At 37.1% G+C, this 18245-nt stretch overlaps 1 protein-coding gene across 1 annotated transcript in view; it reads left to right on the plus strand.

The window, feature by feature from the left end:
* The window catches only part of glra2 (glycine receptor, alpha 2), a 35045-nt gene extending 17111 nt beyond the window's left edge, over positions 1 to 17934 (plus strand). The window contains exons 5-9 of the mRNA XM_051710674.1: positions 8573 to 8655; positions 8817 to 8954; positions 10511 to 10725; positions 14410 to 14559; positions 17401 to 17934. Of these exons, the coding sequence (XP_051566634.1) occupies positions 8573 to 8655; positions 8817 to 8954; positions 10511 to 10725; positions 14410 to 14559; positions 17401 to 17676 (862 nt within the window). The 3' untranslated portion in view covers positions 17677 to 17934. The remainder of the gene's footprint in view (positions 1 to 8572; positions 8656 to 8816; positions 8955 to 10510; positions 10726 to 14409; positions 14560 to 17400) is intronic.
* Positions 17935 to 18245: the final 311 nt, after the last annotated feature.

Genomic DNA, 18245 nt, shown 5'->3' on the forward strand with positions numbered 1-18245 from the left:
CTCGAACTAACTAGAATTTGCAGTCATACCTTAAAAAGGTTTAATTGAATTTGGAATGAATAAGTTGTTTTTGTTTTTTGTTTTCATTAGAAAAGTATTTGATTTAAAGTTTAAGTTTTTAGTTTAATTAAGTGCAACTTTTCCAAAATAAAACTTTTTTTAACCTTTTAAAAGCAGCCTCAAATTTACTGGTGACACTCTTCCATTTGTTAGCATTCGTTAATGCATTAGGTATCATGAACAAACAATACAAAAATATATTTTTGTACAGCATTCATTAATCTTTGTTAATGTTAGTTATTAAAAATACAGTTATTCATTGCAAGTTTGTGTTGGTTTACAGTGCATTTACTATTGTTAACAAATGCAACTTTTGATTTTAAAATTGAATTAGTATATGTTGAACTGAACATTAACCAAGATTAATAAATGCTTGTATTGTTCATTGTTTGTTATTAACTAATGTTAACAAATGTAACCTTATTGTGGAGTTTTACCAATTTACTTAAGTACAAATTTTCCAAAATATTACTTACTGTAAGTACAGCAAATTAACACTAAATAATTACTTAAACAAGTGCTTGTATGGTTCCACCTTTGTTGTTTAAAAAAGAGAAGCTTATATCTCTATTTGTGTTCCACAGAAAATCTTGATTTTTAAATAACATGAAAACTTTTGTTTTTAGGGTATGGTTGCACCAGCTGTGTGCAAAGTCTTACTTAAATTGGGACATTAAGTTCAAACTAATGGCTTAGTAACTACCAGTTAGTCAGTGCTTAATTTGGTTGCACCAGCAATTCCTAATGCATAGTGGTAATGTATAGTCACATAATATGACATTAACCTTTATTGATCCAATAATCAGCCTTCAAATTTGTAAAATGAATTGTTGAAAAGTCATGAATTTCAGTGTTACGGTTTGATGTTCAAACATTTGTCTCACGTAACATTCAGTGGTAATGACTGTATATATATATATATATATATATATATATATACATACATACATACACACACACACACACACACACACACACACACACACACAACATTTAAACCCCACAACCTCCCCCTTTCCAACCCCCAACCCCGCCTCCCCAAAAAACAATCCTGTGGTCACACATAAGTAAATATATACATACACATACACACACATACATATATATATGTATATACATACACATACATATACATATACACACATAATCATACTCACTTAAAAACTATACTACAATACTCTCTCCACACCCCACCCGAGAGCCCCATTTCCGGACAAACAAATCTAAATCACCCCGTCTTCCCAATGACACCTCCTCATAAGCCGCTACCCTCCCCATCTCCGTGCACCACTCCGGATATGGGGGCGCACCAGCTGACCTCCAACCCTTCAAAATAACCTGCCTGGCGATCATCACACAGGTCAGAACCCAGTTCTCTATATGGCCATCACCCACATCGATGACTGCCCCATCACCCAGAACACAAAGTCTGGGGCAAAACGAAACCCAAGTGCCCACCACGTCGCACACAAAATTCTGAACCTTCGACCAGAATTTCTGGATCTCGACACACCACCAAAAAACATGGGCCATGTCTCCATCCTCCAATTGGCATCTCCAGCAGGTGGGTGTGTCTTTAAGACCAAGCCTATACAGTCTAGAGGGGGTCCAATAAAATCTATGCAAAATTTGTAATTGTATAAGATGCACCCTTGCGTCTCTAGATGCAGACCTAATGTTTTTAAGAATCTTAGCCCACACTCCTTCCTCCAATGCCAAGTTGAAATCTTTCTCCCATAATCTCTTGAGAGAAGTTAAGGCTCCATCCCCCAGACTCTGAATTAACAGGGAGTAATACACTGATGCCTCATGATCTTTTCCAAAAGCCGCAATCACCTCTCCAAAAGCATCTGCCTCCTTAGGGGGGTGTATGCTACTCCCAAAAATAGTACAAAGCAGGTGGCACAGTTGTAAATACCTATAAAACTGAGGTCTGGGATCCCAAAATGTTGGACCAAGTTTTCAAACGATCTCAACACTCCACTTTCATATAGGTCACCGAGTGTAGTGACCCCCCTCACAATCCACTCTGGCCATCAGAAAGGGGACTTGCCAATACACAATCTTGGGTTCTGCCATATGCTCGAGGCAACATTTAAATAAGTGTCCAATTTAAACAATCTGGACACTTTAGTCCATACTGAGTGTAAATGCGAAATAACGGGGTATAACTTAACTTTTCCAATTAGTTTGATAGAGATGCTTTGTAATGGCGAAACAGGGGCAAAAACTGCCTGTTCAATAACAAACCAGGGAGGGGCTCTCTCAGGTGGAAGTGACCAATGCGCCAAATGTCTGAGACTGAACGCATAGTAATAAAACAGAATCTTGGGTAGGCCTAGCCTACCTTTATCCATCGGCCTATGTAACTTACTGAAGTGTAATCTGGGACGTTTACCATTCCAAATGTAGGACTTCGCTATGTTATCAAATTGCTTGAAATAAGAGAGTGGGACATCTACCGGGAGAGACTGTAGCAGGTAGATATATTTTGGAATACAGTTCATTTTAATAACATTAACCTTCCCAATCATTGATAAATGTAATAAAGCCCACCAGCCCACATCGCTCAAAAATCTTTTTATTAAAGGGTCAAAATTAACACTACTAAATCAGACAAATTTGCTGGGAATAAAATCCCCAAATACTTAATGCCCTGTTTGGGCCATTGGAGGGCGCCTGGCTGGAAAGCCGTTACTGGACAGTACGCTGTCAGAGCCAAAGCTTCGGATTTAGACCAATTTACATTGTATCCTGAGAAATTGGAAAAGGAATGAATAATTCTGTGGGGGCAAGGCATAGATCTAGTAGGTTCAGAGACAAATAATAAAATATCATCTGCGTAAAGCAGAAGCTTATGCGCCATACCTCCCGCTGTCACCCCTGGAAAATCATCCTCCTTTCTTATCACGGCTGCTAATGGTTCCAAGGCAAGACAGAACAATAATGGGGAAAGAGGGCAACCCTGCCGAGTGCCCCTACCCAGAGTAAAATAATCTGAAATTAATCCGTTTGTTTGTACCGCTGCTACAGGGTGTCTATAAAGTAAATTATTCCACCCAATAAAAGTATACATTTCCAAAATCCTAAAAAGATAATCCCATTCTACCATATCAAACGCCTTTTCGACATCAAGTGAGATGGCAGCGACCGGAGACTGATCATTCGCTACTGACTACATGATACTGATGAGATGCCTAATGTTATCAGAAGAGCTGCAGCCTCGAATAAACCCCACCTGATCTATATGTATAAGAGATGTCATAACCTTACTTAATCGGTCAGCCAAAATTTTTGACAAAATCTTTACATCTAGTTGGATCAGGGAGATTGGACGGTAACTTTTACACTCGCTTGGATCTTTGTCCTTTTTAAGAATCAGACTGATCCGGGCTTGTGTCATGGTTGGAGGAAGTTTTCCCTTCTTTAATGATTCCATATAAACTTCTAACAAAAGTGGAGCCAGTTCTGTAGCATAGGATCTAAACAATTCTGCGGCAAAACCATCTGGCCCCGGAGCCTTGCCAGTAGGTAGGGACTTAATTACCTCGTCAAGCTCCTCCAAGGTTATCTCAGAATCAAGAGTTTTTTTGCTCAGCCTTCAGTTTAGGAAGATCTAATGGTTCCACAAAGTTTCTAATATCTTCATCAGTAGACGAAGACGTGGAACTATAGAGATCAAGATAGAGTACTTTAAAGGCATTATTAATATCAATGGCTGAGGTAAAAATTTTACCACCAGCAGATGTCAATTAGGGAATGGTAGAAAAAGACTCTCTTTGCTTTATATATCTAGCCAAAAGCTTCCCTGCTTTGTCCTCTGACTCAAAGTATGATTGTCTTGCCCTGAATAACCAAAACTCCACCTTCTGCAACAAAATAGTATTATATTTCAATCTGGTCAATTCTCTGAGGCCATCAGATGACATACGGTGCTTCAGCTCTGCCTCGGCACTTTTAATATTTCCTTCCAACTCCACGAGTTCTCGTGCTTTGGATTTTTTGATGAATGAGGCATACTGTATGATCCGACCCATCAGAACCGCCTTAAGTGCCTCCCAAGCCACGCCCACAGAGGATACTGAGGACCAGTTGATCTCCATATAAACACTGATTTCAGTCTTAAACATTTGTTGGAAATCAGGATTTTGCAAAAGGGATACATTAAAACGGCAACTATATGATTTATTTTTCTCTATATGTGGCAACATTTCTAAACTCACCAGGGTGTGATCTGAGACTAAAATGTTTCCAATTGAGCAATCAACAACAGATGAAATGAGGGATTTGGATAAATATAAAAATAAAAAAAAATCTATTCTAGAGTAAATCTTATGGACTGATGAAAAAAATGTATATTCCCTACCAGATGGGTTCAAAAGTCTCCAGATATCTGTAAAACCAAGATTTTTACACATCCTGTGAAGTGTCAGTGTTGCTCTAAGGGGCTTACATACTTTTGCTTCACTATGATCAAGGACTGAGTCCATCAAAAGATTAAAGTATCCTCCTAATATTATATCATGAGGGGTGCCAGCGGTTTGCAGCATCCCTTCAAGATCTATAAAAAAGCCCTGATCATCAGCGTTAGGTGCGTAAATATTAGCCAAAATCAGACTTTGCCCCTGAATTTCTGCAAAACAATAATGACTCTTCCTAATTTATCATTAAACTGTTTGAGACATTTGAATTGTAGATGTTTATTAATCAATATAATGACTCCCCAGCTCTTCCTTGAGCCAGCACTAAAGAAAACATGTCCACACCATATCTTCCCAAATTTTTCAGCTTCCTGTGGGGAAAGATGTGTTTCTTGAAGAAACACTATCATATTTCTTACGTTTAAGAAAAGTAATAACCTTCCTTCTTTTTACGGGATGCCCCAACCCATTCACATTCCACGTGGAGAGAGACAATCTACTCATATTAACATTTGACATTTTGATATAGTAGGAAAAAATAAATTGTGTGCCAAAAACAAAAATATGAAGACCACATTTCAACATTGATGCAACAATAAAACCCCAAACTTCCCCCCCGAACAAAACAAACAGAAAAAAAAAAAATGTGCGCATCAACCCTGCGCACGACAGTGCCAACCGGCATCAATCCCTTTAAACTCAAAGAGTCCATGTACGCCTATGAGAGCTATTTTGTAAGGCAAAATTACATAACATCAAATATTTTGTAAAACAAACCCCAGCCAATAGGCAGAATAAACACAAAGAACGTGTAGACTCATTCACAGAACTGTCTCGAAGGTGTGTTCCTTCACAAAACAAATTCCAGCCAATATAAAGCCATTCAGTTTCCTCGGACAGACAAACGAATCTTCAGTGAGCCAGCTGATGAGTGCAGCAGATGACATAATCATTCCAATGTCCCATGAAAATACTCCACAAATCATACTCCAGCCAACAGGACGCATAAGCACAAGGAACTGACAGATTCATCCATAACTGTCCCGAAGTAGTGTTATTTAACAAAACAAGCTCTAACCGCTAGGCAGAACCAGCACAAAAGGAAACGAAACACGCATCCCGGTTCCTCAGATGGTCAAGAGTCAATTCACTCGGAGGCCGCATAAAAGTATATCCCATGACTTACACAGTCCGCCAACTTTATAAAAGACATCCTTTGTGTGGGCATGTAGATATTTTGTGGTCATCCGTAGTGTCTATTCTCAATCTGCCTGGGAACTTCATTGTAAAAGTGATCTTCTGTCAATGCAAAAGTTTCTTTAAGGAAAAGTGTTAGGCCACAAAACAAAACAAAACAAACTCCAGCCGCTCGGCGGAGCCAACGCAAAAAGAAACAAAAATGGCACCCAGCTTCCTCCGAAAGCCAGAGTATGTACAGTGAGTCAATCCACTCACAAGAAAAACACCCAATGGTTACTCACCCACTGTTTCAATAAAATACATTGCCTGATTGGGACATGTAAATACTTTGCTGCCATCCTTGGTGTTTATTCTCAGTCTGGCTGGAAACATCAGAGCAAAAGTGATCTTCCGCTGAGTTTCCTGCATTCCTTAAACCAATCGCGTTTCTCTCTTGTCGAGTTCACAAAGTCCAGAAACAAGAAAATATTGTAATTCTTCCAAGAAAGCTTTCCTTTGCTCCTCGCCTGGCGCAACACGAGATCTTTATCGGATGATCTCAAAAATTTGGCCAGAATCGATCGGGGCCTTTCTCCCTCAGCAGATCTGTGAGCTCGCTCGATTTCCAGCTTGTGGCCTGTTATGTAGAGCAGACTCGGGAAAAGCTCGTCTAGGAATTTCACCATATCTCCTCCCTCCTCATGCTCAAGAAATCCAATAATTAGAATGTTATTCCTGCGTCTTCTATTCTCAAGATCTTCAAGCTTTTAAGAACACGTTCCAAATCAACTTTGGTCGCGGGCGGATTAGCAGCTAATTCCCTCTTTGATGGCTCCAAATAATCGAGTTGTTTTTCAACATCTGTCACTCTTGTGACTCAGAGAATTTTTTTTCCATCGCCGTAATTGATCGACGTATTACAGCGAGATCCTCCAAGTCTGCAAGTACCTTCGTCAACATCACCGACATGTTGGACAGTTGACGCTGGATTCCTTCTCCCGCCGCGCCATCCAAATCGAGTCCCCGGTCCACAGGCCTGTCTGGGCTTTCATCTTGAACCCGTAAGTGTCTTTTAATGTCTCCAGAGCCCGAGGATTTTGACTTCTTTGCCATGTTTACCTCAAACAGCAAATGTCTAACTGGGTGTATCGAATTTCACCGGATTATATCATGAAAATAATTTAAAAAAATTAGCAAAGTGCGCAAAGCTGTCTCTCACACGTCTGCCCTTCGCATGGCGTCCACTGACAACAACCGTCTTAAGATGGTTATCTATATTTTCAGCTTTAGTGTGTCAACAGGAAAATGTTAGACTCCCAAACATTACTTTTGCAAATAGAAAAGATTAGAATAGAAGAACAGGAAGCCCTGCAACAGATGTCATGGCCCCCACAGAGACCCCAGTGAACATCGTGTCTGTCTGAGATTACATAAAGAGACAGAAGCAACTGAGACAGCCTAAATAGATAGAAGAACAGGGAGCCCTGCAACAGATGTCATGGCCCCCACAGAGCCCCCCACTGAACATCGAGTCAGTCTGACATTACATAAAGAGACAGAAGCAATAGAGACAGCCGAAATAGATAGAAGAACTGTGGTGAATTCTCCAAGAAGTTTGAAACATCCTATCTGCCAACAACCAAGAAAAACTGTGTCCAGGTGTATCTAGGAGAATTGGGGCTGTTTTAAAGGCAAAGGTGGTCACACCAAATATTGATTTAGCTTTTTTTTGGGGGGGGGGGGGGATTTTTCCCCTTTTTCTCCCAATTTGGAATGCCCAATTCCCAATGCGCTCTAAGTCTTCGTGGTCGCATAGTGATTCGCCTCAGTCCGGGTGGCGGAGGATGAATCCCAGTTGCCTCCGCGTCTGAGACACTCAACACACGCATCTTATCACGTGGCTTGTTGAGCGCGTTGCCACGGAGACATAGCGCGTGTGGAGGCTTCACGCCATCCACCGCGGCAACCACGCTCAATTCACCATGCGCCCCACCGAGAACAAACCACATTGTAGCGACCACGAGGAGGTTACCCCATGCGACTCTACCCTCCCTAGCAACCGGGCCAATTTGGTTGCTTACGAGACCTGGCTGGAGTCACTCAGCACGCCCTGGGATTCAAACTAGCGAACTCCAGGGGTGGTAGCCAGCGTATTTTACCACTGAGCTACCCAGACCCCTGATTTAGCTTTTTTTTTTATGTTTACTGGATTTTTGAAGACATCCTCACTATGCAACATTTTTCACAAGTGCCTAAAACTTTTGCACAGTACTGTATATCATATATGTCATTAAACTCTAAAGGATTGAAGTCTGTCATGCAAAACATGAGATGTTGATGTCATTCAATCAGTTTGCTTATTTCAACTGTTACACCTGGTCGGAGCAGTGGCGCCGTGGAGCTAAGGGGGTGGCCACCATGGACCGAAGCCTGGCCGAACCCGTAACTGTGGCATTGCACTATTCAGCTGAGGTGCAAGAAATACTGAAACATTTCTATTCAGCAAATGACGTTTGACATTATAGCAAACAAAGAAGCATTTTATAGTAGCTCTTATTATAAAGTCACGTATGTTTACAGAAAGACAGAATATGTTTTATTTTGAAAATCAGCTGACAGGATACTGTCCCGGTTTTCGCAAATGGCTTTCTATTTATAGGAAACCACAACACATCACAGCGCTCAGTAAAACGCTCACGTTCATACGCTCTGAATTCATGCATAAATCATACTGTGTGCATGTGTATTGTACTTCACTTCAGTTCTGCTGAGAAGTGAGTTTAATGTCAGACCTTCAATCAAACATTAAGCTTCAAGTCTTGTGTCAAGTCTAATGAAGAAGCGTTTAAGTCAAGTTTGTTTCAGCCTCATAATGCATGAATAATGAAGGTTGCTTGTCACATTATTTATAGATTGACATTAATATTGTCATGCCCAATGGACCTAAAGAACTTTCCCATGGATGTACAGACATGCACAATGCAGCTGGAGAGTTGTAAGTATTTATTATTATTATTAATTGTATATATATTAGTATGGTAGTATGCTATTCTAAACACAAACCTCTAGCAATAGAATGAATTCCTAGATGTCTCTAAGCTCTATTTATTGTTTGTGTACATGCACTGATGCTGTTTTTCTGCTTTGTGTCTTCAGTCGGCTACACAATGAATGATCTGATCTTCGAGTGGCTTGATGAAGGTCCCGTTCAGGTGGCAGATGGTTTGACTTTACCACAGTTCCTCATCAGAGATGAGAAAGACCTGGGCTACTGCACCAAACACTACAATACAGGTGACCACATCATTTAACATTTAAAGGAATATTCCGGGTCCATTACAACCGAAGCTCAATCGACAGCATTTGTGGCATACAGTTATTTTATTTTTTTTACATTTCGACTGTGTAAAGTTATAGGCAATTGTACAAATTCGTTGCCATGACGACATAATGCTTAACTTGTATTGAACCCGGAATAATTCTTCAATAACTGATGAATGTTCTCTACCAGTTCTAACAGAGTATGAACTGTTCCTTATGGGTTTTTTTTTATTTACTGACACATTTTTATTGTTCATGGCAATACTCATTACATTGCAAGCAAACACAACTTTGCTGATTTATTCAAATTGAAAAACTTCTGTAAGCATTTGCTGATGGAACAGCATGCATGAAGAGTTCAAATGAATGTTACGCTGACTTTGTCTGGATCTACTTAGTTATTTAAAAAAGTCATTAGAATTTAATTAAAAATGCAATTCACACAAAACAATTACTTGAATACACCTCTTCTATGATGAACATGTTTTCAATCACTGAGGTCAAAATCATTTTATATATATTATTAAAGTCAAAAATGTGCTGTGACCGTCCAGAGACAGTTAAATAAATTAAAAGCTGAAATTCTTAAAAAATAAATATTGGCATAAGTAGTTTGGAATAATATTTTATTTATAAAAAATGTGTTTTAAAATATTATTAAAATGTCAAAAACTTTTGTCCACCAAATTAAAGTCAGGTGGTGTAACCAACATGCAGGTAGCCATTCTGCTGTCATGTGACCAAACAAAACACAACAGAGAAGATCCCTTTTGACCAGGGGTCGGCAACCTTTTTGACATGGAGTGCCATTTTTTATTTTCCTAGTTAATGCCGTTTACTCGCGTGATTAACCGAACGTGAAGCGCTGCCGGCTCGTGATGTGCGAATGGCTTGCACGCGCTGCACGAGTCTGTTGGGTACACTGCAGTCTCGTCACACTTTAACTTTTTGTTCAGTCTCCCGTTCAGCTCATGAAAACATTTTGTGTGATCATGAGGAAGGATTACATCAAGATGTAGATTGGAATGCAGGTGCATAATTCCATCTAAATAAAATAGTAGACTCCTCTCTCGCCATTGCTGGCGTGCCAGTGATTACCCCTCCGTGTGCCAATGCTGGCATGCGTGCCATAGGTTGCCGACCCCTGCTGTAGACCTTCATGACTGCATGTAAAGATTTAAAACATTTTTATGAATAGTCAGTTTGTTTAGGTCAAATGGAGTAATCCTAAGAAAACTTCTTGATATTCTTGACTAAATTTCATGATCAATATGTAACAAAAATAAAAAAAAATAAAAAATAAATTGGAAAATTAGTTTGAAAATTACTATTATTATTTATTAATTTTTTTGTGGATCCATTAACGTGTATTTAAGGTACATGGAAAGTATTTAATACCTTTTACTGGATTTTAAAAATCATTAAATATTGTGCCGAAAATGCAATAAATATTACATTTTTGTGAACTCGACACCTATTTTAAAATATATATATATATATATATATATATAGTTTTTTTATGTGTTTAGGTAAATTCACCTGTATTGAGGTGAAGTTTAATCTGGAGCGTCAGATGGGTTATTACCTCATCCAGATGTACATCCCCAGTCTGCTGATCGTCATCCTCTCCTGGGTCTCCTTCTGGATCAACATGGATGCGGCGCCGGCTCGGGTCGCCCTCGGCATCACCACCGTCCTCACCATGACGACACAGAGTTCCGGCTCGCGAGCTTCACTGCCAAAGGTCAGATCAACTTAACACAGAACCACTGTTCTTCTGTGACCCTAAATTTACCTGGATTTACTTCAGGGAATACGCACACATACTTTACAGTCAAACGTGTCATTCTATGCATTGTCCAGTTGCTTTCTTTTTTATATACGTTTAATTTTTTACATATTTTTACTAAAGACAAAATACAAATCATACATAAAAAGACACTGGAGAAAGAAGAAAAAAAACTAAAAATAAATCAAATAAAATAATACTATTTAAAAAAAAATGTTTTTATTATTAAATGCTTTCGGCATTAAAATGTTATTCTATTACGCTACGAGAATGTTGTTTCCACCCGCCATATAACTTGGAGAAAATGAGGGATTTTCATGAAAATGTCCTGGTTCTATTTATTCCAAAATCAAAATAAATAAATAATAATAAAAAAAGGTTATTTTGCATATAAAAAAGTCTATATTTAGGGCCATTAAGATTTTTTATATAGTGACATTATTTTCATGACAGTTACGCACAGTTTAACCTCAATTCTCATTACTGCAATGTGAGAAAAAAACATATTTTTAAATTGTAAAGTATTTATACAATATATCATAATAGAACTCCATTGGTGCTGCCTTTAATTTTCATTGAGTTTAATTTGAAAAAAAAAACAATATTTCTTTTAACTTTAATACAGAAAAAATTACGTGATACGGTAATGAGAATCATAATTGAAAACAATGAAAATAGTCAAACGTCTGGACGTGTTACGGTAATGAGAATTTAGCGCACAGTGTGCTTAAGCGTCCTGACAATAGTCACAATGCAAAAAATCTAAACCGTCCAAAATGTAGGCTTTACGCTTTTAATGCAAAGTATAGTTTCATGTTGTTTTTTGTATTGATTTGGGGTTTAATAGGACTTGGAAAGTTTCTTGATTTGTTTCGTGAGGATCACCCTATTATGTTTGTGTTTGCATTTGCTGATGATTTTCCATTTACCTTTTTGATTTGTAACTAGTAGCACCTGATAAACATGCAAAAAAAAAGTTTGTTTCCCTAAAAATTGCTGTCCTCATATGTGGACGGCGGGACTAAGTTGTGAAATATTAAATAATACCAAGCTATAGAAAGTCAGATTTTTTTTCATCAAATAGTTTATTAGGTGTCCAGGATTGTTGGATATTCATGATTTTGAGACGTTACAGACATTACAGCTGAATAATGAATTCAGATTCAAAGTAATGTCCAGCATCATCCAATCACAGCCAACCATGTTAAAATAAAATGATACATTATAAATTCTGAATCTATGTACTGATTATCATTGTCACATGTCTGTCAAACATGTTGAGTGATCCAAACATCATCTGCAGCCTGAAACTGAACTTTTGATCCGATTTTAGGAGTGAACGCACTTAACTGCATAGAGAGCTATAGGATGCTCCCTTGCTCCCTATTTAGTGAATGACTTAACCTCCAGTGTGCTGTCTGTCTGCACTGGTCTCAGAACAGTTTGAAATGCATTTTATTTTCAGCCTAACTCCATATAAACCCTCTGAAAGCAACATTTTTCAGCTTTTGCATGAATACATTTATTCTCAAGTTAATGCACAGTGAATATAGGAATGTTAATGAATAGGGGGGGCCTGGGTAGCTCAGTGGTAAAAGACGCTGGCTACCACCCCTGGAGTCGCTAGTTCGAATCCCAGGGCGTGCTGAGTGACTCCAGTCAGGTCTCGTAAGCAACCAAATTGGCCCGGTTGCTAGGGAGGGTAGAGTCACATGAGGTAACCTCCTCGTGGTCACTATAACGTTGTTTGTTCTCGGTGGGGCGCGTGGTGAGTTGAGTGCGGATGCCGCGGAGGATGGCGTGAAGCCTCCACAAGCGCTATGTCTCCATGGCAACGCACTCAACAAGCCACGTGATAAGATGCACGGATTGACGGTCTCAGACGTGGAGGCAACGGGGATTCGTCCTCCGCCACCCGGATTGAGGAGAATCACTACGCCACCACGAGGACTTAAAAGCACACTGAGAATTGGGCATTCCAAATTGGGTGAAAAAGGGGACCCCCCCAAAAATAAACAAAATAATGTTAATGAATAGAACTGTATTGGACAGTGATAACAAAATTTATATTAAAATGAAGCGAAATGATCCACAGATGTGTTAATGTTGAAAGTTATTCAAAATAACAAAAATGTTTGTTTTTTAAACTTTTGAGGGAATATGGTCCCATTTTCCACATATGTGGACTTCGTGTTTATCAGTGCGCTGACACGTGAAAAATTAATGTATTTTTTAAAGCGGCATATCAGATGGAACTAGAGACGCAACTCTTTACAACCAAACAGGTTTCAATTAAAAAACTTAAAAGAGGTTTCTTACCAGAGGCACTTTTGTTGGTGCTGCGCCCGTAGACGCGCTTCACAGAAATCGACGACATTCTGTTGTGTCATGTGACGCATTGCAACAGAAGTTTAACCCGTAAATGACAGTGTAGAGTCTTGTGAACAGTATTCAGTCAGTTTTAATTCATTTAAATGATGCATTGCGTATAGCGAAGCCAAAATACAACGTCCACACATGTGGACGCGGGGTCGCTCAAGGTTAAAGGGCTAGTTCACCCAGAAATGAACTCATAATACCTCCTTTTGTGTTTCAATGAAGAAGGAAAATAATACTATGCTGGAAACAACATGAGGGCGAGACGGTGAGTCATTAATAATAAAATGTTCATTTTTTGGGTGAACTCTTCCTTAAAGAGCATGCAATTGCAGGGCATCTAAACAAAACACAGTGTAAAATTAATGAGGCATGAAAACATTAGCTTGTGTCGTTACCACAAACACTCAATAAACCCCAGAGCAGCTGCATGTGTTTTGACATAAAAGTCGTTTCCATTCATTCACAAAATTACGTTTCGCTTGAGGTTTTTTACCTCGTCGTAAACGTTTTCCAGTCTGCTTTTTCAAAGCAAGTAAATGTCTCATCAGCTGCGATTTACATTGAATACTAAAGCTGCATCATTATAATGAGCTCCAGAAGATGTAAATGAGGAAACATGATGCTCTTATGATCAACGCTTTCAAAACAGCTCATCACCGTCTCTGATGCATTGACGTCCACAAGTGTTGCGATACGTCAGAGACTTACATCAAAGGATATAAATATTTAGTGGAAAGCCATTTAGAGTACAGAATCAAAGCAACAAAAGCTGAGAACACAATTATCAGGGTGATTAGCTTTTTTTGTTCTGTAACCCATAATGCAAATTAGCGTCTGCCGTGAGAGCTGCTTTTCTAATGAGGTTTTAAGCTCTACTTCGTCCAAAGCTAAACCTTGTAAAAAATAAAACCTTACAAAATAATAACCTCTAAATGGGCTGGGAACTTTAAATTGAGTGCTATAGCGTTATGCATGTGTCAAAATGTTAATCTGATACTCAAATTATGATTTGGAAATCAAAGCATGCATTAGTAGACTGCCAAAAAATCAGATAATCCTAGCTGACTTTCATGGCTGAATCAATGAAACATGTTTTCTTACAGGAGATTTCAATTCAGTCTTTTATCAAATGGGGACGGTGTCGTTTTCTCAGTTGTGTGATTCACAATTGAAGTCAATGCGGTTTTGTTTACAGTTGGACTATATAGATGTTTATATGGTGATTAAATACGATTATTTTCCTGGATGTGTTTCTAACAGGTTTCCTATGTGAAGGCCATAGACATCTGGATGGCCGTGTGTCTGCTGTTTGTCTTCGCCGCTCTACTGGAATACGCCGGCGTAAACTTTGTGTCCAGACAACAGAGGGAATTTCTTCGCTTGAAACGAAGGCAAAGACGAAATCAAAAGGTACAAACACGACAGGCGTGTAATGTTGCGGCGGATGAGTAATTGTGGGCTTTTCAAGGTTCAACATTGGTTTGTTGCTCAAGGCCAGAGGGCAGATCATCCTCAGTGTTGCTGTAATGACTGAAGACGCTATCGTATGCCACCGCCACTCGCTCGCCGCTCAGAAAGTAAATTAGCCTCGCCTGCTAAAATGGATCAGCGTTATCGTCTTGACGAGGAGGGAATTAACACCAGAGTAAATTAGAAATCACTCACTCAAATACTGTCTGAGGTTTAATGATTGACTCTGTTTACAACATTCCTAATGCTGTGAAAAACTGAGACTCTTGTGAGTCCATATGAATAGATTTCAAAAACAGTTTTAAAGGGACAGTATTAACAGTATTAAAAAGGGACAGTCCACCCAAAAATTAAAGTTCTGTCATCATTTACTCACCCTCATCTCATTTTGTTTTTTTTACTCAAATTGGTAACACTTTATAATAACTACACAGTATAAAGTATTTGTAAAGGATTCGTTTTGAAAGTTAGTATTATTTTATAAGTTATTCTTATTATTAAATTCATATAATTAGTTCATAATTTATTATTAGTTTATAAATTACTATTATTAAATTATGAAATATTAGTTTATAAGTTATCCTTATAATTATTAAATTAATATTATTAGTTGATAAGTTATTGCAAGTTATTATTTGTTTATAAATTATTATTATTATGAGTTATTATTCATTTATAAATGATTGTTTTATTGATTAAATTATTATAATTAGTTGATAAGTTATTGCAAGTTATTATTTGTTTATAAATTATTATTATTATGAGTTATTATTCATTTATAAATGATTGTTTTATTGATTAAATTATTATAATTAGTTGATAAGTTATCATTATTATTATTATTATAAGCTTTTATTAGTTTTTAAGTTATTATTATTAAATTAATATAATTAGTTCAGAATTTATTATTAGTTTATAAATTACTATTATTAAATTATGAAATATTAGTTTATAAGTTATTCTTATAATTATTAAATTAATATAATTAGTTTAGAAGTTATTGCAAGTTATTGTTTGTTTATAAATTATTGAGTTATTATAGTTTATAAATGATTGTTTTAATTATTAAATTATTATAATTAGTTAAGTTATCATTATTATTATTATTATAAGCTTTTATTAGTTTGTTATTATTATTAAATTAATATAATTAGTTCATAATTTATTATTCGTTTATAAATTACTATTAAATTATGAAATATGATTAGTTTATAAGATATTCTTATAATTATTAAATTAATATAATTAGTTTATTAATTTATAAATTATTATTATTATGAGTTATAGTTTATAAATTATTGTTTTAATGATTAAATTATTATATATAATTAGTTGATAAGTTATTGTAAGTTATTATTAGTTTATAAATTATTATTATTATGAGTTATTATTAGTTTATAAATGATTGTTTTAATGATTAAATTATTATAATTAGTTGATAAGTTGTCATTATTATTATTATAAGCTTTTATTCGTTTTTAAGTTATTGCTATTAAATTAATATAATTAGTTTATAATTTATTATTATTTTATAAATGATTTTTATTAAATTATTAAATATGATTAGTTTATAAGTTATTATTATGAGTTATTATTAGTTTATAAATTACTGTTTTTATGATTAAATTATTATATATAATTAGCTGATTAGTTATTATCATTATTATAAACTTTTATTAGTTTTTAAGTTATTAAATTAATATATTGCAATTAGTTTATAATTTATTATTAGTTTATAATTAATTTTTATTAAATTATTAAATATGATTCGTTTATAAGTTATTATTATTATTATTAAATTATTACATATAACTAATTTAAGTTGTTATTGTTATAAGTTTTTATCATTTTTATTATTAGTTTATAAGTTAATTTATATTCATTATTTGGGTCAATGACGTAACACTCATTTATTTAATTATTCAAAAATACATCAAAAATGCAATTCACGGGGGGCTGGGTATCTCAGCGAGTATTGACGCTGACTATCACCCCTGGAGTCATGAGTTTGAATCCAGGGCGTGCTGAGTGACTCCAGTCAGGTCTCCTAAGCAACTAAATTGGCCCGGTTGCTAGGGAGGGTAGAGTCACATGGGGTAACCTCCTCGTGGTCGCTATAATGTGGATCTCGCTCTCGGTGGGGCACGTGGTGAGTTGTGCGTGGATGCCGCGGAGAATAGCGTGAAGCCTCCACACGCACTATGTCTCCGTGGTAACGCACTCAACAAGCCACGTGATAAGATGTGCGGATTGACGTCTCAGATGCGGAGGCAACTGAGATTCGTCCTCCACCACCCGGATTGAGGCGAGTCACTACGCCACCACGAGGACTTAGAGCGCACTGGGAATTGGGGAGAAAAAATAAATAAAAAAATGCAATTCACACAAAGAAAGGACTTGGATACTCTTCTACTATGATGAACCTGTTTTCACATTTTTTTCTTGTAATTTATTTATTTATTTCTTAAAGACTGGCCTGAGAAAGTTTCGCTCTAGAGATTAACTGTAGTATCAGTATGTAGTATTTCAGTATTAACTGTAGTCATAAATCGTTTGTACCTGAAGGCCTCAACACGAGACAAAACCTGACTAATTGATAAACACAAAGACGCAGCTACAGGCGACTCATTAAACGAGAGAGAATGTTAATTGAAAATAACACGCTGCTAATGATCTGCCCTCGAGTTGTTTTCATGCTCAAATTCATGAAATTGTTTTGCAGCTTTTCAGCTCAATAACACTCAGTACCATCTTCATTTTTCTTCTTTTCTGAACTCACAGGAAGATGAATTACAAGACGGACGTTTGCACTTCCCTGTCTACAACCTGACTTCCTGTGTTAAGGACGGTACCGCGGTAAAAACTGCGACGACTAACACAGTTCAGCAGCCGCCAATCCTGAAGAACACGGAACCGAACAGAAAGAAGTTTATCGACAGAGCGAAGAGAATTGACACGATATCTCGTGCTGCGTTTCCTCTGGCATTCCTCATCTTCAACGTCTTTTACTGGATAACGTTCAAGATTATCAGACATGAGAACGCCAGGAAAGTCTAGTTTGTCGGTATAGTTTTATTTCCCTTGTGATTTTCATGAGAACGCTGAGAAGATCCATTGAAGGGTGGTCATTTGTACTTTCTGTCAGGGATAAAATTACTAACCGATTTTGTGAAAACACTGTGTACGTCCCATGAGATCACTGGAGATGTATGGCAGCAAGTGGGAATATTTAATTAAGGAATTAAAGTGCAGTATTGTCTAAATGTAATGTGATGCAGTATTCAAATATATAAAGCTCCAGAGAGAACAGCAGTTTTTTCAAAGGTTTCATATGAAAGACGAGTATCACTGTTTTATACGATTGTCTTTTGACTCGTTTTTATGAATCGAGTTGTAACTCTTTACAAGTCGAGCACAGCAGTATATATTTTACCGCACACACACACCCACACACATACACTCACACACTCACTCACACACACACTCACACACACACACCCACCCACGCTCACACCCACACACTCACTCACTCACAAACACACACACACACACACTCGCACTCACACACACTCACTCGCACTCACACACACTCACTCGCACTCACACACACTCACTCGCACTCACAC

This window comes from Myxocyprinus asiaticus, chromosome 11 (genome assembly GCF_019703515.2).
Source record: "Myxocyprinus asiaticus isolate MX2 ecotype Aquarium Trade chromosome 11, UBuf_Myxa_2, whole genome shotgun sequence".
In the NCBI taxonomy this organism is placed as follows: Eukaryota; Metazoa; Chordata; class Actinopteri; order Cypriniformes; family Catostomidae; genus Myxocyprinus; species Myxocyprinus asiaticus.